General features: G+C 43.4%; 2 protein-coding genes across 2 annotated transcripts; one reads left to right on the top strand and one right to left on the bottom strand.

Annotated features, from left to right (window-relative positions):
* Positions 1–1577: 1577 nt before the first annotated feature.
* CCT2 (chaperonin containing TCP1 subunit 2) lies at positions 1578–13801 on the top strand. Its single transcript, XM_030477983.1, has 16 exons — positions 1578–1855; positions 3024–3098; positions 3564–3629; positions 3728–3839; positions 4743–4819; positions 5822–5934; positions 6482–6684; positions 6885–6985; positions 7072–7199; positions 8505–8608; positions 10401–10520; positions 10733–10861; positions 10948–11051; positions 12080–12179; positions 12667–12808; positions 13475–13801. Exons 1-16 carry the CDS (start codon positions 1853–1855, stop codon positions 13503–13505), a joined length of 1608 nt encoding a protein of 535 aa, XP_030333843.1. The 5' UTR covers positions 1578–1852; the 3' UTR covers positions 13506–13801.
* A 2561-nt stretch (positions 13802–16362) lies between these two features.
* Positions 16363–17199, bottom strand: LRRC10 (leucine rich repeat containing 10). Its single transcript, XM_030477988.1, has one exon. It carries the CDS (start codon positions 17197–17199, stop codon positions 16363–16365), a length of 837 nt encoding a protein of 278 aa, XP_030333848.1.
* Between the last annotated feature and the right edge of the window lie 3572 nt (positions 17200–20771).

Genomic DNA, 20771 nt, shown 5'->3' on the forward strand with positions numbered 1-20771 from the left:
TATGAAAACATTGAAGTGAGGGACATTTTCTTTTTTCCTTCACTTATTCACAGTGCGACTAAAAATTGCCATTAACACAACAGAGGTGAGAGCACTGTGCAGCCGGAAGCGAGAGGCAGGAACACGGTAGTGCTGCTTCTCAGCTCTTCCTATTCTGGTGTTGCTGCTTTTACACGTTAAAACTCACAGCTTAGCAATAGGCAAAAGCCCCTTAAACCAAACTTACAGGTTTGCTGTAGTAAGTTTTTCTATAAGAATTTGACCTTCCAAAGGCCACAATTAATTCTCGAGGCACTTTAAAATCTCTTTTTTTCTTTTCCCAGCTCCCACCTTGGTAGCAGCAAATGTGAATTAAAATGAATCATTAGTTCAGTGCACATCTTTATGAATGCTCTAATTCTGAGATAAAAGCACTTAATATTGTTTTAGTTAGATGTTAGCCCTAGCCAAAACATAAGATGTTTTTGTACATAACCATGAGGAAAACTGAAGATGTTAGAATTCAGTTAGCACTCCCGTTTTCAGAACAAGGTTGCGGAGACCGGGGAGGGGGAGAACAAACATACCTAACAAAGCAAAAAGCCCAAAGAACACAAGCGAAATACTGGCAAGGTGTTCACATACTTAAAACCAAAGATAGATGTGAAAGCAGAGATTTGCTGCCTTCAATGAGGTAGGTACCTACTGTCTTTGGCCAGTTTGAATCTAGAACAAACAGATTTGTGTATATCCCGAGAGATTTGTATCTGGCAGCAGGAAGAGGAATAGCAGCTGGAATTAATTCTTGAGGAACAAACCATACAAACCAATTCACTTTTTTTTTTTTTTTTTTCTTCTATCTGTGACCAGGTAACTAGGGGGCTTTCTGTGTGGAGGAAAAGCAGCAACAGAAAAAGGCTTGGATGTGGTCTGTGTTTGCTGAGCTACCAAGAGACTAGTTACCAATTTTTTAATACTGGAATGAACTGTAGAATCACAGAATGGTTTTGTTTGGAAGGGACTTTAAAGACCATGCAGTCCCAACCCCCTGCCATGGGCAGGGACACCTTCCATTAGACCAGGCTGCTCCAAGCCCTGTCCAACCTGGTCTTGAACACTGCCAGGGATGGGGCAGCCGCAGCTTCTCTGGGCAACCTGTGCCAGTGTCTCACCACCCTCACAGCAAGAACTTCCTAATATCTAACCTAAATCTGCCCCTTTCAGTTTTAAGCCCCTTGTCCTGTCACTACACGCCCTTGTAAAAAGAATGTGTCAAGAGGGATTGCACTGGGGTTGTCTCCCATTCACTACTTTTAGTTGGTGATCTGCATGGTATACCAGCAGACACCAGGACACTGGCAAGTGCACTGGAAGCCAGGAACCGTTCATTTAAAATACTTTTGACCAGTTTGAGAACTGACTTCCGTGAGTACGATGAAATCAAACTGTGAAATTCAACCTTCAACCTCCTTTGCAGGGGCAGAAATAACTCTGTATAGAAATACAGTGCCCAGACGGCAGCTCTGCGGAGAAAGACCGGCGCGCTGCGGGGCGCTGCCGGGCGAGCCCCTGTCAGGTGCCGCCGCACGAGAGGCGGCGTTACACAGCGCGGGGGGGGGCGGCAGCGGGGCTCCGAGTCCCGTGAGTCCTGGGAAAACCCGGAGAGCCCCCGCCGCGGAGCCGGGGCCGCCTCCTCCTGAGGGAGGGCGGGGGCGGACGGGACTGCGGCTCCCAGCGGGCCGCGCGCCGCCGGAACCGCCGGCTCCTCTGACGCCAGTTCCGGCGGGAGCTCGTGAGCGCTGCGTGTCCGCGCGCTGGTTCTGTGGTGGAGGCGGCGGTTGGCGGGGTCCCGGTCGGCGGCAGCACCGGCACCATGGTGAGCCCGCGGCGTGGCGGCGCTTCGGCCCGCCCGGTGCTGCGCGGCCCTGCGCGGCCGGGCAGGGCGGCGGCCGCGCTCCCCGCAGACACGCGTGCGAGGGCCCGGCGGCCGCGCCCCTCTCCCGCGCTTTGTCCGGCGGCGGCGGCGCTCGTTTTGCGGCGGCCTCGCGCCCTGCCCGCGCGGGGAGGGAGGAGGGGAGGCGGCGGCGTGTTGGGCCTGGAACGTTCTAGAGCGCTCGCGAGGAGGGCCCGTGAGGGCGCGGCCGGGCCGGCGTGGGGGGGGTGGTGCAGGTCGGGCCGCGGTTGGCGCCGCCCCTCCCCATGGCCCCGCAGGAGGGGCTCCGAGCCCGCCCGCGGCGCGGGTGGCGCCGTGCAGGCCGCTGCTTCTGCCCCGCGTGTCCCTGGAAGCCCTGAGAGGCAGCACCGAGGCCCCGAGCGTGGGCGGCCGCTCTCGATGCCCGACCGAGTGCTGCCCTCCCGCTGTGTGAGGCCGCCTACCGCGGCAGCCTCTTGGTTTTTGTTGTCAAAGCAGTGATGTAACGGTCACTTAGCGTAGCAAAAGTGGTGAGCTGGCTGCGCAGCAAAGCAAAAAGTCACCGAACTCTGTTAAGAAGGTTGTAACGTTTGTTCTTTTAGGATTTGATCCTAATTCAGTTAAGGCCTTGAGTTCTTTGCAACTGTTGGTGTTTAAAGGAATATATTCATTACTGCTGTAATTAATTTGCATGAGAATGCAAGAAAATGATTAGGGCTCAACAAAAATACTAAAATACTAAAGACCTGATGTGGTTAGTTAACTAGATTCTTTTAGGTTCTGCTCGTGGTGCCTGTCTTTGGGTTGAGTCGAACAGCCGCGCAGAACAGCAGGGCCATGAAGTAAGGGTCTGGTAACAGCCTTCCAGGCTCCTAGACCTTACCAGGGAATATGATGTGCAGTCTGTAAGAGCACATTGCAGTCGGTCTTGAAATCAATTTATGTGATTGAGATTGCAAGGTAGATTTTAAAGAGTCAAGATGACTTTATCCTGGATATACCTTTTATCAAGACCAGATGGGGTATAGAAATAAATAATTTCAGTAATTGTTTAGATTGTTGAGGGATTTTTTTCTAAAATGCATAGTGTTATTAAAGCTAAAGGAATATTCTTATGTTAACTTTGCTTTAGGCATCCCTTTCCCTTGCTCCTGTGAACATTTTCAAGGCAGGTGCAGATGAAGAAAAGGCAGAAACAGCTCGGCTGGTAAGTTTAAGTCTCTGAGAAACTGGTAACATTTGGGGTAGTCTTGTCTACTGTTAAATGTGCTTTCAGTTTATGGTGATGTGGAACTTCATCTTTCTCTTACTGTTTTTTCTTGTATGTCTATGAACAGAAGGAAGGAGGAGTGTTGTTCATGCTAACAATTAGAGAAGCTCCTCATAGTTGTTCAAAAACTAAGTAACTCTAGCTCGGAAGGTTGATGTTCATTGAGAGGCATTTTTTTTTGCCTGTGAGACAGGCTTTTATGGTTTCTGTGATAATTCAGTGTATTTGATCAGTTATCAAAATGCATCAGTTCAAGAAACTTCGCCCCAGGCTCTGCTGAAAGAAGTGTGGCTGTGGAAGGGTTGGGTTAAGATGTCCCCTTGCAAGTTATGGGCTAGCATATAATTCTTGTGTTAAAGTAGAAATAAATCATTCTCTCAGGTATATTTGCTTTCATTTCAGTCATCGTTTGTTGGTGCCATTGCTATCGGTGACCTGGTCAAGAGCACTCTGGGGCCTAAAGGCATGGTAAGATAGCTGCAAGTTCTCAGTAGTTACACCTGTTAATTTACTTTTAATAGTTGCAGTACGTTTTCAAGCGCTGTTCTAAATCTGGCATCTTGTAGGACAAGATTCTTCTAAGTACTGGGAGAGTTAGCACAGTAACAGTTACCAATGATGGTGCAACCATCCTGAAAGCGATTGGAGTTGACAACCCAGCTGCCAAGGTCTTGGTTGGTGAGTTTTTAATGGCTTGTCATTGCAGTACTTGGTGTTTTTTCATTTGTAACTTTGTTATTGCAGTTTTTGTTTGTGCTTAGAACTAACTTTTTTTAAATAATGTGAAAAATTGAAGCGGGGCGGGGGGGGAGAGGCAGAATTCCGGAAGTAAGGAAGCCAAGGTGTTGCAAGAGTTGTGGAACTCTGCAAAAGTAAAATTGAGGTGTGTGCTGCTCTTGCAAAACTGTTCTGGTATCTTCTTGTTTTCCCTCAGCCCTCATTAGTCCCAAGAGTCAGAGGGACAAGACAACTGTGTGTCCCTCTTTTTTCACTGAGAAAATTTGGAACAGAAATCTACGGGGGTACAGAGAGTCTCTCAGGTTCTCCCGATTTAAATCTCTTTTTATCACTTAATCAACACTGTACTCTGGACAGAGTTAACCTTAGTGATAAACTGTCTTAGTGTGCCAGTGGTCCAGTTTTAGTGTCAAACAGGACACTGAACAATTCAGTGTCCAGTTTCTTAATGGTTTCATGTTTGCTGGTCCTTCTGTGTCAGCAGTTCATGCAGCATACATGGCTGTTATATTCTCTGATCCAGTATGGATACTCTAGAGCTTGTATCCGACCTTGCTTCCTTTTTATGATCATTTTTAAGAATGGGGAGAGAGGGGAGTAGCTCTTGACCATTACCAGGCTGGAACTGGTATATAGCTTGCGGATAAAGAGGAGGAATTGGGAGGATGCTGAATTTGATATGCACAGGTTTTTCTGTGACTTAGAGTGACCTTTTTAAACTATCAAAGAATAAAATTCTCTTTTCTTCTCCAAACGCGAAGTAAAAATAATTGTATGTGAAGCTGGTATTAGTGAGTGTGGTATTTTGAATGAAAACATTACTGCAGAGTTTTCCTTCTTTAGATATGTCAAAGGTTCAAGATGATGAAGTTGGTGATGGAACTACGTCTGTCACGGTGTTGGCAGCTGAATTACTGAGGGTGACGTATTACAGTTTTTCAGATGTGTTTCTGTTTGGCAGTGTGCTCCTGTGGTATTAATGCAAGGTGTGGTGGTTGATGTTTATGAAGAGGGCTCTGAAAGTATAGGAATACCTTGCTCCATTGCCATTGAAGTTGATAGGGGAAAAAACCCAATCTAGGTATTGTGTCATCAAATATATATAAAAAAATATTTTAAACTATATTCCTTATATTACCATTTACAAATTCACTAGTATTTTAATTTGGTACATTTTAGAAAATTATTCTCTCTTCCTTTATTATGTAAGTGAAACAGAGAAGTATCTCTCGTGAGTCGCTTCTTGGATGTTGCATTGAGCAGCATGCAGCACTGCTTAGTTGTAACATTCAGGCCTCTGAAATCCTTCTCCATAACATCTTGGGGGGGGGAAGGCATGTTAAATTCTGTTCTTGTATGCACAAGACCTGAATTCATGCTGTTCCTTTAAACTCTGCATGGTTTTTATATTTACGTAAGAGCTTATACTGCCAAACTCTAAATCTGAAATTACTATGAAAGAGACTTCAGAAGTGAGGAATTCTTGTTAGCAGAGCTGTGCCAGTAAATCTAATCATCTCAGATCCAGGAGCTGTGATCAAAAGCATCTGAGAAATGATCTGTCAGTTTGCCAAGTTCCTCTCAAAAAGGGAGTTTGAAGATGTTTGTTTTTCCAACTATACTTTAAGTTGCAGCTTTAAGCGAACAAGAAACTGATCTCAAACATGAAGCTAAAGATAGCTATTTTGAAGTCTATGGTTGGTTTTTTTCATTAATCAAAATTTCTTGACAGTATTCCAAGGGCAGATTGTATTTGCCTAGATTGGAAAAAAAGCCGCCAGTAGGGTGACTTTAATTTCATTGTTACCAGCTCTCTGGTTTTCACTGCCATTCAGAATTTTCGTATTACTTGGAAATGTCTTTCATAGTTAATGTAAGTGTACCTTGGGGAAAAAACCTGATTATTTCTTTCGTTTAAATAGGAGGCAGAATTACTGATTGCAAAGAAGATTCATCCTCAGACCATTATTGCAGGCTGGAGAGCAGCCACGAAAGCTTCAAGAGAGGCACTTTTGAAAGCAGCTGTGGATCATGGGTTAGTAATGTACATTTGCTGTAGGTCTTTTTAAACCGGTCAGGACTAAAACATCAGTAAGAATTATATACCACTGGGAAGTTCTTCGCTCTCTTTTAAGTAGTGTAAAGGCTGACTTTATAAATTTTAACAGTTAAAGGCTTCTTTTTTTTTGTTTCTCTTGATAAACTGCAGAGGCTTTATGAAATGATTTAAAATTAGTTACAATATGCAGAAACAAAATACAAGGAATAAGTTGCTCCCTAGAACAAAAATCTGAGCTGTTATTTCAGATTTCATACTCTGATTTTAAATGTAACTGTTTTCTTTACCCAATACTTTGAGAGTACAGATTTTCTAAAGCTGAATGCAAAGGTTCTCCTAGTTGAACTTTCAAGTTTAAGGTTGTATTCTGGGGCACTGGTGGGATTCTGGGTATCATTTCTCAAAATGGAACACAGTGCACATAAACACAGGCAAGAGGAAGCAGAGAGAGACTCGCAGTGGTAGGTTAACAATAGTTAAAGCTTTCAGACTTTCCACTTTAACTGTACTGCCTTTATTTTAGTGATGATGAAGTGAAGTTCCGCGAAGATTTGATGAACATTGCAGGAACGACCCTTTCATCCAAATTACTTACTCATCATAAAGATCACTTTGTCAAGTTGGCTGTGGAAGCTGTCCTTAGGTTGAAAGGTTCTGGTAATTTGGAGGCTATCCACGTCATTAAGAAACTTGGTGGAAGTTTGGCTGATTCCTACTTAGATGAGGGTAAGTCTGTGTGTTGGCTGTAAGCATGCTTGAGAAATGAAGCTGTTAATAGTTACGCATCTCTACACAAATTTGTTCTAGGAAACATTGCTGTGTTATTATTAAATTGAATAGTAAATATGAGGGGTTTTTGTAATAATTTAAATTAATTGTTCTCCTTTTTAAATTTGAAGTCTTACAAGGCCTTTCTGTTACTACAGGCTTTTTACTTGATAAGAAGATTGGTGTAAATCAGCCAAAAAGAATTGAAAATGCAAAGATTCTTATTGCAAATACTGGTATGGATACAGACAAGATTAAGGTATGGGACTCAACTACTGTTGTGAAACAATGTTTTTGTAAATTGACTTTATTTTTAGACTGAATTCTTTGTTTTCTTTGGTTTAGATTTTTGGCTCTCGCGTTAGAGTGGACTCTGCAGCAAAAGTGGCAGAAATAGAACAGGCAGAAAAAGAAAAAATGAAGGAGAAGGTCGAGAGTATTCTGAAGCATGGAATAAACTGCTTTATTAACAGGTATGTCCTTTCTTGGAAAAAGGTGAGAGTTACAAAGTTGTAAGAGTGGCACTGTTTTCCACAGAAGCAAAAATTTACTCTTTCAAGACATGGTGCATCTTAAAACTCACCTTCTAAATTTGTGTTAAACATCTGTAAGAACCACTGACAGACTGATGAATCTTAGAGCCCCTCCGTCTATGTCATGTTTCACATACATTGCGTTCTACCTTGGGCAAAATGAGTACTTTGTCCACTGAACATGGTACACGTGCAGAGTCCTAGAGTCAGGAGCCCTGTTGGCAAACTGATGGAAGAATCCTTTGAAGTATTCAGAAAATCCTTAGCTCCACTGCTGCTATCCAGTGTGCTTGGGACACTGGTGGTTGCCCTAAGGAAGCTCAGGTAGCATTAATCACTGAAGCCAGGTTAGTGGTGCTGCAATTAGATTGACTTTTGGCGTTCAAATATGTTCCCTGATAAAATTGACTTCTTATAGGCATGCTGTAGATCCACATCACATCAGATACTGTAAATGTTAGTCAAACACCCCTGAGGAGACGTGTGACAAAGGCCAAGGTCATATGGATCCGGGGTGGGAGGTGTCTTCTCTGCATATACCCAGCAGTGCCAATTGTCGCTTTTGAAGATAGATTAGAAACACCTTTCTTGCTGCAGATCACCTCTCCCAGCTTCTGCTGGATTTCTGCAGCACTTGGTCTTTAATTTGGAAGGGAAGAATGATTTGGCGTAGCACTCCTGAATGGTCATTGACCATTCAGCTTTAGACAGCTACTTTGTTGAGATGGGGATGTGTATTAATAAGGAAGTACATACTCTTCTCCGTGGTCTGCTATTTGTATATGTTACAAGACTGGCCATTGGTTGTTCACAGATTTGTAAACTGTTTGGATTTTGTATTGGTGAAGGAATTAAAAGACATTACTTCACATATTGTTCTAGTGCACCCTGCTAGAATAGGTAGTCAAGTGCCCAGCAGGCACTTAGGATCAAAGGTCTTAGTATTTAAAGTGTCCTTGTGCTTAGTGTGATAGCGTGTCTTCAGGGGAAGGGTATTTCAAAGAGCTATGAGGTTTGATTTTTTTAAATTTTTCTTTTTTTTTTAAGCTTTGTCTATTTTCCTGTCAATGCATTTGCTTCTGTGTGGTGTAACATTCCATGTGTGGTAGGTGTCTCACATGCTGACTGCTTTTGTAGTTTTCAGAAACCCGTTGCATGTCCATGCTACTGAGAATCGGGTGTCCTTTTGTTACTCTGGTTTTGTTCCATGTGTAATGGGAAGATGTGCCTGTGTTCTAATTGTAGACAGTTGATTTACAACTACCCTGAACAGCTCTTTGGAGCTGCTGGCGTCATGGCTATTGAACATGCAGACTTTGCTGGTGTTGAACGTCTGGCTCTTGTTACAGGTATGTAGAGTATCTTGTATGAAGCTTGAAGGGGCACATTATTTGTTTGATCTTTAGTAAATGTTAATGTGTGATCACCTAATTGTATTTTTTGCTATTAAGCAGATTTGTGAATATGAAAAGTACTCCAAATAAGCATTATTTTACAGAGCTTTAAATACAATACAAAATTGGGCGTAAGTAACTTTGAAATTACTTTGATTTATCAACTGCTGTATAACTCAGTATTTTTTTCAGAAGCAGGTAACTCAGTGTCTAACTTTAGTATGTTATACTTCATGCATAAACTAACTGTTTTGATTCTGGATCCTTCCTGCATAGTGATTTAAACGTACTTTTTTTTTCCTCCAGTAACTGTGAATAAAGGATCATAATGCGAACTGTAGAATATGATTTATCCAGTTAGTAGTGCCAGTTGGTAATTTTCTTTCATGTTTTAAAAATATTCTCAGTTAAGTCCCTGCTTGATAAGCTTCTGAAATACTTGTTTTCTAGGGAAAAGATGAAACTTAGCAATAGAAAGAATAAGATGAATCCACTATTAATGAATACCATCTGGTTATAAATGGCTGTTGTTTGATTGTGATAATAGTCATCACAACAAATTTAACAATTTTTTGATTGTTAAAAATACGGGCCTGAGTCATCATCTTGAGGTGAACACAAATAAGCTCGGTATTTTTGGTAGTGGTCAGTGTAAATGTGATTCTGATAACCAATGAAAATGAAACATCTGGAATGCTACAGATGATTCTCGTTGCTGAAGTTAGAGATTGTTAATTGGAATGTTACTAAAAAGCTTATTGTGAAAATCTTCATGAGAATGGAGAGCTTGGTTTGCAGGGAGAAAGGAAAATATGCTGACGTGTTTAGCTTAGCAAAGCTGAAGTAGCAATTGTGTGTAACTGTCTGAGGACTCACTGACGCAGGCAGACGCTTGATTGAGAGGAATGTTGCTTATGTTCCAGAACAAAGTCAAAGCAAATTTTGTAGGCAGAACAAATGGACCATATCAGACCACACTGGATCAAATGTATAGCTGAAAAAAATAGATAGGCTTTTAGTAAGCACAGACTCTACTACAAATCTTGTCTTCCCTTGTACTGCTACAGCTACAGCAGTGCTGCAAGCCACTGTGGAATAATTGAGCATAGATTGGGAGCGCATACATGTAAATGGTTTTTTAATAGGAAGAGCAAAGTACTAGAACAATATTCTGTTCAGAGGCATTTTAGTCTTTGTAATACCAGTTTTGTTTACAATACAGGAGTTACAAATAGTGCACAATATTGCTGCTACAACACTGCATGAAACTCAGTTCAGGAAAGTGGTGGCCAATGGTTCTCAGCCATGATCAGACAGGCAAAATGAATACTGGCACAAGCTCAAGTTTAAGAACATAACAAACTTGATACAGTATTTTATAAATACTACATCAGTAAATGCTATTAAAACTTTAAACAGATTGCCATGTTAATACTCGCAAAGATCAACGTTTAGTCTCTTACCCAGACAGAACTCAAAAGCATTCCAACTATTATAGTTTTTCTGATGTGAAACAAAATACTGGTTTGTTAAGGAAGTGGAAGGTTTCTGGTACCGTATGCTGACACTGGAAAAATTTGGCTTATCAGTATTATTAATTTAAACTGGGAGGGGAGGAGAGGCAATTTTGAAGGGTGTTTTGTTTGTTTGCTTGTTTTCATAACCGCTCATGCCCCCTTGGTTAAATCTTGCCCGAATGGATGTTTTCATCATGAGCTTTAACTTATATATGGTCTTACATTTGTAGGTGGTGAAATTGCATCAACCTTTGATCACCCTGAGCTAGTAAAACTAGGAAGCTGCAAGCTTATTGAGGAAGTCATGATTGGAGAAGATAAGCTCATTCATTTCTCTGGAGTGGCAATGGGTAAGTGTTTTACCACTGATGCGATAGTATAGCGTACATAATTTCATTCTGCCTGTGAAATGTCATCTTGCCTCCTTTTTCCCCCAAAATTGATCTGTGTAAAACTTGACTGCAGTGATAACAAAACTGTTACAAATGCTTTGCAGTAGCCTCTTTTTTTGTGTGTTGGTTTGTTTTGATTTTTTTAATCTTTTTGCATTTGTACTTTTTAGGTGAAGCTTGCACCATAGTTTTGCGTGGAGCAACACAGCAGATTCTAGATGAAGCAGAGAGGTCTTTGCACGATGCTCTCTGTGTTCTTGCCCAGACCGTGAAGGACACTAGAACTGTGTACGGTGGAGGTGAATATTAGATTCTTTCTTTGTGATATACATTTTGTAATACTGTTCAATTCAGACATCAACATCTGTGTGTCTTTAATGACTAGGTTGTTCAGAGATGCTGATGGCTAATGCTGTTGCAGAACTTGCCATCAGAACACCTGGCAAAGAGTCTGTTGCAATGGAATCCTTTGCTAAAGCCTTACGAATGGTAAGTTTGTTCAGTCAGATTGCTTGGATTAATAGATACAAAGTTTCATGAATTTACTAACTTCTGACATCAGATAGTTGTTTCTCTTTCAAAGTTTTGGTTGTCTAAAAGTAAAAAAGTGAAATTTAGCAACACAACTTGGATGAACAAATGGGAAAACTTACTGTTTTCTCTCTTAGAAAATAAGTATTGGTGTGTTAATAATGCTGCATGTTACAGAATTCTGAATGTTTAATGCTAGCGCTTTTCTAAGTGGTTCTTGCTTCTCTTAACCTGCAAGGTTAAAAGTGCAGCAGAAATAGCACATAAAAATCTCAGCTTATTCAGTTGGCAACTGATGTATGAAAGAGCAGCTTTTCAATTCTATTGATACTCTAGTGCTATTTGATTGTATTCATGCTCTAGCACTATCTAGAAGTTTCTAGACTTGCATTGGAGTTCACTCTTTACTTCCCAGTAAGATGCATCACAAGAAATGTTTATAGAATATTACTGTGCTAACAGACTGTCAATTTGAGGGGAAAAAAATGCCTTCCTGTTAGTTAATTTAAGGAAAGCTTTTCTTAGGAAATGAAAGACCATAGGAAAACATTTCTGCAAGAAAATTAAAGAGCATGGTAAGACTTGGCGTTACTTCTTGACAGCACCTGCAGTTTGCACTACTGTCACTTACAGAGTGAACAGAATGATCAGGTGGTGAATGCTTAGCAGCAAGCTCATGTTCTTAAAATGAAACCATTTCTCCAGTTGTAGTCTGAAATAGACAGATTTCTTTCTCCCCATGTAAAAAGAACTGAAAAATCTGCTAACATGATTCTGTCCTCTCAGATACTCTCTTATAACAAGGTTTTAAGCAAAATCCTTAGAAAAATAGTTTGCTTTTTTTCTTCTGATCACTGGAATACATCTGCCATGAAACTTCCTCTTCTTGAAAGTGAACAGTAAGCTAGTAATATCAAAGTATGTTTCATGTTTACTAGGGATCAGTCCCTGCATGAGTTAAAAACAACCTGTGTTTATTCCCATAGATCCCAACAATAATAGCTGATAATGCTGGCTATGACAGTGCAGATTTGGTTGCTCAGCTCAGAGCTGCTCACAGTGAAGGGAAGACTACTTATGGACTTGGTAAGGGGCATCACTTCTGTTACTGGACTGCTGCTTGGGAGGGCAATGAGGCTTATTAAACTTGCTCACATCTAATTGTCATTGATACATTCAGCTGGAAGTACGCTGATTGCTGTTTGCTTTGCACAGAATGTAGGCTGCAGTGTTACAGTTCTTTATTGTTCTACCAAGCTTTTCACAATAGAGTGAAATGCTTTGTTTTTCAAGGGGATGGGTTCCACCTGTAAAAAAGTCTTTCCTCACTTCAATTGAGTGTGGTTAGATGAAGCTTAAAAAGAAAGGTATTGATTTAAAACCAATTTTTTTTTTTTTTTTAATTGCAATATGTTAGGCTTAAAGTAAAAGACTTTAATATTTTCCTTACTCTTAATGTCGTTCATTTGAGCAGGTAAGTTACCATACTGTCAGCTTCCTTGTAATTTCCTTAGAAAGCCTACACATTAAAAACAAACAGACAAACAAGCTCTTAATGTGTCTCTCCTTCCAGATATGAAAGAGGGTACCATTGGAGACATGGCAGCCTTGGGAGTAACAGAAAGTTTCCAAGTCAAGAGACAAGTTTTGCTGAGCGCAGCTGAAGCAGCAGAAATGATTCTTCGTGTAGATGACATTATTAAAGCAGCACCGAGGTATGATCAGAGTATCTACATGGTCAGTTACAGAGGTACAGAGCAACCTCCTCCTGTGGAAGAGGAATTGCAGAAAAGTCTTATCCTAGAAATATTGGCGTTTGTAATGAAGACTGACATCTGGCATGCTAACGTTCATGTTACATGAGGGGTTTTTTTGTGTTAGCACTATAAACAGGCCCTTTGAGCCATCAGTGCACTTAAATTAGCATTCCTGAGTAGTGCCTAGGTAATCTTGGGTCACCAGCTACTCATGTGCCATAGATAGCGCTAAAACATTTGCAGAAGTGGCTGACTAAAATGTAGGGGATCATGCTGCTTTTCTTTTTTCTTTAGGCAAGAATCACAGTGAAATGACTAGCTGCTTCTAAAGTAGAATCTGTGGCTAAAACAAAAGCACATTTGTTAAAGTTCAGGAAGAAATGTCCCTTGTAGGCAGGTTATCCCATGCATGCCTGCTCCCAGGTGGTTTGCACTGCTTTGTGAATTGCAGGGGATTTTTACTGTGGTCAGAGGTGGTGTATTAGCTTTGAGATGATGCTGTCTTTTGTGCTGTGAGATAAGCACTGAATACAAAATACCAGCTTAAAAATAAGGGTGGGTGGGGAGGCTGGTGGACATCAGTGTGTGTGAGCAATTTTCTGATTTCTCTTTTTTTCTCCCCAGAAAACGCGTACCAGACAATCGCCCATGTTAAATTTTCTCCAGTACCAGATGAACACAGTGAGGATGTGTGGACCAGATCTCACCTAGTAGCTTTTTTTTAATGATCTATTTTCTGTGAGGTTGTGGAACAGAAGCTTGAAAAGAGCGGATCTCCATCAATGGCATGAAATAACTGACTTCAGTTGGTTTTAACTTATTTCGGTTTCTATGTGTTGTGGGGAAGAATTCGCTTTCAAGTAAATCAGGGGTTTTATACAACCCTCTTTCCTTCTGTTCCTCTCCTGGTTCCACTTAAAATACACCAAAATAAATAAAAATTCATATTCATCGAGTTGTCTTTGTGTAGAAGCAAGAAGGGCAGCTCCCTTCGGACAGCTGCAGTGCACACCCTCGGTCCTCAGATGCTTCAGGCATCAGCACAAAGGGTAACCAACCACTTGGGCTGCTGTAGCTCACTGGTTCAGGTTGGCCTGGTGCGTTCAGTGAGAGCAGTTTATTCCAGTCCTGTCTGTAGAGGCTTTCAGTTGGAATCCTAGGAATAGTCTCTGAAGTTAAATGCTACCTTTTTCTGGTGATACTGGAGGATTACTCATTTTTTGATGATGAAAGAAAGAGGAAAAAGCTGAAGAAGAACTTAGTGCCCAAAACTCCAGTTTAAGGGGTTTTACAGCTTTTTACACTACAAATTTTATATGGGTAGGAGTTCTGCTGAGGGGAAGGTAGAGTTTGGGAGAGATGACCAAATATTCTGTGTGTTTAACTGTGAAGTACTGAACTTGGGCCAACTTTACAAACCCTTGATGAGAGGGTGGTTGGTGGCGAGTGTGCCAGGCTGCATTGCGCTCCTTGCCCGCCCTCCCCTTGTCATGTCTACTGTAGCCTATCTTTATATTCCCTTTCCTATTCCAGTGGTTGCTGCAAGAAGACAACATGTTTTTTAATTGGACTAGTTTCTTCATGCTCAGGTCATGAAGAAGTCCTTGATGCCTGCAGCACATTCGCAGCAGCTGGAAGCAGGGACAAGCAGAGGCACTCACTGTCTGTGTGGGAGCCCCAAGAGCTGAGCCACCAGTGACCCTGCTGGCCCTGCAAGCACAATGCGGTGCCCTGCCAGACAACAGGGCTGCTCGCCAAAGGAGCAAGAGTACTTTCTTGATTTCAAATTGTCTGTGCAAGCATTTTTCTCATTAGGTTTTCTAAACCAGAAGAGACTCTTGCTTACAGAATGCTCCTCCAAACATTTAAACTGATCAGATCTCCGAAAGTGCCAATACTGTGTCAGGAGTGCTGTGTTAAAATACAACCACTGACGAGCAGGTGAAAGCACCTTCTTGCCCACCCCCTCAGACAAGTAAAGCACCAGGTCAGTTCCATAGGAAATAAACCATTGAACTTGGATGTTAAAAAAGCCCGAAATACTTGTCCTGCTGAATAATTTTCTATTGTGGGAAGAAACAGGTTAGATAAAGAATTTGGAAAGAGAGAATTTGGTTAATTCCAAAGAAGGCTGTTTTAACTCACCGAGATGTTAGTATACTTTGTTTAATTTGGCTGCATGCTACAGGGGTGCCAGCCAGATCTAAATTCAGACTTCATTTAACAAGACAGCAAGTGCTAGCAGAGTCTGTGTGTTTCCAGATCATTTTTCAAGCATGTAAATGACATTAAGCAGTCACGAACTGGCACTGACTCAAACCTGTTCTGGGAAGCCAACTGCTGCTGCTGCAGGCTGCGCTGATGAGACAGTTCCACTTGACGAGTGAGGCAGAGAGAGAAGTGGCTGTTCTGTGCTGCCACGGGCTCCCCACCCTCTTCAAAAGCTGTCTTTTACCAAACTCAGTGGTCTGTGCTGTGGAATCAAAAGCTGAAAATGTCATTTTGAGTCAGATTTCTGCGTTACACAATGAAAGCAAAACATACTTAAGAAAGAGTTCAGTGCATTTTGAAGGGGATCTGAACTGGTAGGAGTTACAAGCTGGAGAAATACCCAGCTGAAATTAACAGAGTGAAGTTTGCCTCAGCTTCAAATTCTGTGCGAGCCTGTAGCAGCAGGCTCCCAGCCCAGGGCTTCATTCATGCAAGTTTACCTTTGCAGCTCTTGTGGTGGTTCTGTTTTAGTCAGGCTTTGATTTTCTTCTTTGCTACTGCATGAGAACTCGGTGTGTAAAGCTGCCCTTAATGGCAGTGTTGTTGGTAACAGAAACTAGCAGCAAAGCCTGTTGCTTTCCTCACCATCGTTTAAAAAGCTGCTTGGCAATAACAAAACAAGGGTGGCTGCAAATTTTCCAGGAAGAAGGCGGCAGCGGTAAGAGGAGAGCTCGCGGCTACATCCGCGCTGTTTCCTTGATAGCGCAGCCAGGGTTCTGCTGCCGCTTCCCACGCGGCAGAGAGGGAAACCTTCAAGCTGTTCCTGTGTTTCAGATAAGTCATTTGAGACAAATGCTGTGGTTACTTTAGAGCTGTGACTCGGCAGCAATCACCTTGAACTGTGGCTTCCAGCTGAGCTCGGACTCCTCAGCAAGGTGGAGGGGAGAAGAGCAAGCCCATGGGTGAAGAGCAGCAAGTCCATTCGTGCTCTGTACAGTCCACCCATGGAAAACATCTGAACTATCTCTTCATCTTTGCTGCCATCTCTGAGTGGTCCCCACATGGGTAGAAGGTGGAAGGGAGGAAGTCTTTGCTCTAGAGAGTGCTGGGTGCTGTGCAAAAGGGGGTGACTGTACAAGAGGGTGCTGCTGTCATCTACCTCCAAGCCGGTGCACCTACTCCTGAAGACTGGCAAGGCGGTGTGGGGCTCCCTGGATGCCAGCAAGCAAGGGAGAAAGAAGTAGAGGCTGGGTGGTGGTGCAAGCGTGCTGCCACCTTTGCCAGAGTGGGCAGCTGAAGCGTCAGCAGGGCTCGGCTTCCAACTCAGGCTTGACAGCAGGAGGTGGTGAAGGTCTCTCATCAGGCAGGATTTCTACCACTGCCCCGGACCGCTTGCGGGGTTCAGGAGTCTCCTCTGACCACCTCCCCACCCTGCGCACCCCTTTGGCCACTTTGGGTGCGTTCCTGCAGGGGTTGTGGTCATAGATCACCAACTTCAGGCCTGGGAGGTGAGCCAGGCTGGGGAAGAACCGGATGGAGTTGCGATCCACGTCGATCACCTCCAGGAAAGGCATGTCCAGGAGCACAGCAGGGAACTCGGACAGCAGGTTGCCCGACAGCCAGATGGTGCGCAGCTCCTGCAGGCACCGCAGCTGCGTGGGCAGCGAGCGCAGCGCGTTGGAGCCGGCGTGCAGGGTCTTGAGCAGGGTCAGCTCGCACACCACCTCGGGCAGGTACTGCAGGCAGTTGGACTCGATCCAGAGCGTCTTGAGGTTCTGCAGGAGCCGGAGCTCAAGGGGCAGGCTGCAGAGCTTGTTGTTGCCCAGGTAGAGGATGCACAGCTGCTTCAGCGTGCACACGACCAGGGGCAGCGCTTTGAAGTTGTTGAAGTCCAGCGCCAGGATCTGCAGGTTTTGCAGCTGCTCCAGCTCGGGGGGCAGATGGTTCAGGTTGTTGTCGCTCAGGTACAGCTTGACCAGTTCCCTAAAAGAGCAAATGTGCAGAGGCAGCCGCCTCAGCTGGCTGCCGCTCAGATCCACCATTTTATCCACTGGCATCTCTTCTAGGTCTTCCAGGAGGTACTTCTGGCACTCGTTGGAGGGCACAAAAGCAACTATGGCTTTCAGACTGTTGCCCATCCTGGGACTTTTCTTTGTTTGGGGGTGGCTGGGAGTGTATGTACGGGACAGGAGCCCGCCTGTGCACTGGCCTGCCAGTAACTCCGTCTTCCCAATATAAGGCTCTGTTTACATGGCACCAGCTGTTAATCTCAAGGGCTCTGAAACGTTTCTGATAACCGAATGAGTGTTTGGTGATGGGGATTATGGACAGGACGATGCAGAGCGCAGGTCTCCCTCTCTCACCCACACTTCTGCTCACCCCTCCCCAAAAACATTCCTTCTTGCCTCTTCCTGCAGTGCACACTGTAAATGCTCACTGATTTTGCCCCAAGCCGTCGCCCCGATGCCCCAGCCCCTCACCTCTCACTCCGGCTGTGCTGTCTGTGCAGCCGGTGCTCTCTGCAGGGATTGGCTCAGGAGAGTAAACACCACAGAATACCAGATTTCTAAACCCAGATGTTTAGCTTTCATTAAACCTTCAGTGGAAACGTCGGATGTAATCGAATTGTTGTTTAAAATACCTGTCACGACTTGACTGACTTTCCAGACAAGTGGCACTTTTAGGGATTTACTTTGCAAGGTGCCAAATACATAATTTCAGAGTGTAACTTGCCACCCAGTGCTTATCTTAAGGCTTTAACACAAATTCTTGGCAAACTGCTATCTTGAGCTGCTCTACTATTTACGTTCCTAATTTAACGGCGTTTACTATAGCTTCTGGCACTCCTGACTTTGTAGGGCCTTTTTCATTGCATTATGTTTTATGCCTTGTCTGAATGCCTGTTTAATATGCTCACTATCACAACCCGCCAAGGCTGTCCTCCAGCTACCTTCCAACTGTGCTACTGCAGTCCCTGTGCCCCTACCAAAACCTGACAAGAAACTGACATGAATTTAATTCCATCAAGATTCTCACTTGTTATGAATGAGAGAAATACAATGTTAGGAATTATGACTATTTAGATGTGACAGTGTAAATTGTTCCCTCCTTCTCTCAGCAAGACTCATTGCTGTTCAGGTCAGGAGCACCTCTGATTTTTAGGATGAAATCTTGCCTTCCCATATGTACGCTTCCCTCTGTATACTTAGCTTTTTGAGCTGCTGCTGTTTTAAGCTTTCTTGGGCATTATCCTACCTATGTGTTGGACACGGCTTTACCATGATCTTTGGGTATGAAAGCTGACAGAATGCTTTCACAGAATCGTGGAATGGTTTGGGTTGGAAGGGACCTGAAAGATCATCTAGTTCCAATCCCCCTGCCACGGGCAGAGACACCCTCCACTAAAGCAGGTTGCTCAAAGCCACAACTTCTCTGGGCAACCTCTGCCACCTTCTTACCACCCTCACAGTAAAGAATTTCTTCCTAAAATCTAATCTAAATCTACCCTCTTTTGTCTTAAAGCCGTTCCTCCTTGTCCTGTCACTACATGCCCTTGTAAAAAGTCCCTCTCCAGATTTCCTGTAGGACCCATTTTGGTACTGGAAGGCTGCTCTAAGGTCTCCACTGAGCCTTCTCCTGGTTTTAAGGTGAAACAGCCTTTCCAGCAGCTGGCTCTCTACTTTGATACCTACAGCTTGTTGCCTTCATTTTCCATACTTACCATAATTGCAGGAAGATACTTTCTTCCAACAATCTGCAGTAGGTTTCTGGATGTTAGGTTCTACACAACCATAATACGTGATTACTGAGAGCCACATATTCTTGGAAAAACAAAAGGCAGAGCAAACAGAAGATTGAGAAAAAGGCAATATCAAACAGTTAAGGTGGCCTCTGGATCTCTGGTCAAATCTGGAAATAGAGAGCTCTGTACTATCACTTGCTTTCCAATGTAAAGCAGCCCTTAGCTATCAATCGAATATAGGCTGTAGGATGTTTACTAGTCTTTTTCCCTGCAAGATGTGTCTGTGCCATGCAGCAGTGATATTATGAAATGTATGGAGGGTTTCCTGGGGCAGGAGAACTACAGAGAGGACATCTGGGAACCAGTATTGCAGCAAGTCAGAGAACAGTGAGTGCTGCAACGTGAACGCCACAAAATAGGTTTTGGATGAAGAAGCTGGGCAAAGTGTCAAGCCTGGAGAACAAAGATACGTCACAGTCATTTGTGGCTGTGCTGTGGAAGAGAGGCGCTGAAAACGCTTGCTCTCATGACGGAAGGCGGGACATGCTGGGCATAAGGTCCCAGAAGCACCAGCTGCTTCACACTGAGTGAGCACCTCAGAGAAGCCACTTCACTGCTTGAACACCACGCACCCTGGCAAAGGACTGCTGTGGGGAGCCTGTCATTCATTCCCAGATTTCACAGGTCATCCTTTTCCAAGCAGGTACCCTGGAATGTGGTCTGACTTATAAGAAAATAGTCCCACGGCCCTCATGGTTTTTGTACATGTTTCCATTTCTAAGGAGCTGTGGCACCTCCTAAAGGCAAAGCTCCCCACCCCGTAAGGCACTGTAGGCTACAGGGGTGGAAAACCAAATGCATTTGGCATAAATAATAATGATTTACGTTCATAGTGAAGACATGCCCCTTAGACAAGCCTCGTCAGGTATCCTGCAGATCAGAACAACACAAAAACCCAGGTAAAAGTGTATTAATTATTTTGTTTAGGCATATTTTTCTTAATAATCCATATGGAGAGAGATAACTTTGCAATATACCTTAAATTTATAGGCACAGATACTTATATATTATTTTCTACTTGAATTGCTTCTACTTAAACTTTTAAGCTGAAGACAACTATTTCTTAGCGATCCTTTGCATTGTAGTTTAATCATTATTCCAGCTTATCTAAAAGAGTCACGATGACCTTTTGTTGCTGCATTTTGTACCTGTGTTGGCTAAATGAATGTCTGCTTGGAACACACGGTGAGATCAGAGTATTTGGGGAAAATATAACCTTTGTGTGGTGGGATAACAAAGGGCTACATTTGCAATAAATGAATAATCTTGAGGTTTCTGAGAACCAGAGACTCGGTGGAGGCTCTAAGGCAAAGGCAGTCCCCTCAGTAGACCCAGGGTGGTGTTTTGAAAGCCACTTCATGTCTTCAAAGTTTTCCTGATGCCCTCCAATGTGAACATTAATGACTTCCCAGAAGCATTTGTGGCATTTGAGGAAAAGTTCAAGTGATAAAGGTGCTCGGCACAGACATTGTCTTGCTCTTGTCAAAGTGACACTGCCCTACAAGACGGCATGACATCTGCTCTGCTGCGCATCAGGTGGCACGTGTAGGCTCCTTGAGAAATGCCTTTGCTTCCTGAAAGTTCACAGATGACCACAGCTACTGCTCGCCGTCCTCATTGCCAGCACCCAGCTCCTGCAGCTCGGTGGCTGGGACAGCTGTGGGACAGAACATGTAGTTTCTTGCTGAGAACTTGTGTAAAACCTCTGAGTTCAGAAGGAACAGGAAACACTGCTCAGAGCTAGGGAATTAAAAACCCATCACAGTAAAATGGAAACCAATATAAAAGCTGTGGTTTTGAGATTTTAGTATTTTTTGATACAAATTGAGGCTAGAGGTGCTGATGCTTTTTCAGATCTAAAGCTCTGCACACAGCTTTGGACACCAGCCTTTGCTGAATTTCTGTAGC

Source organism: Strigops habroptila, chromosome 3 (genome assembly GCF_004027225.2).
Source record: "Strigops habroptila isolate Jane chromosome 3, bStrHab1.2.pri, whole genome shotgun sequence".
Classification (NCBI taxonomy): domain Eukaryota; kingdom Metazoa; phylum Chordata; class Aves; order Psittaciformes; family Psittacidae; genus Strigops; species Strigops habroptila.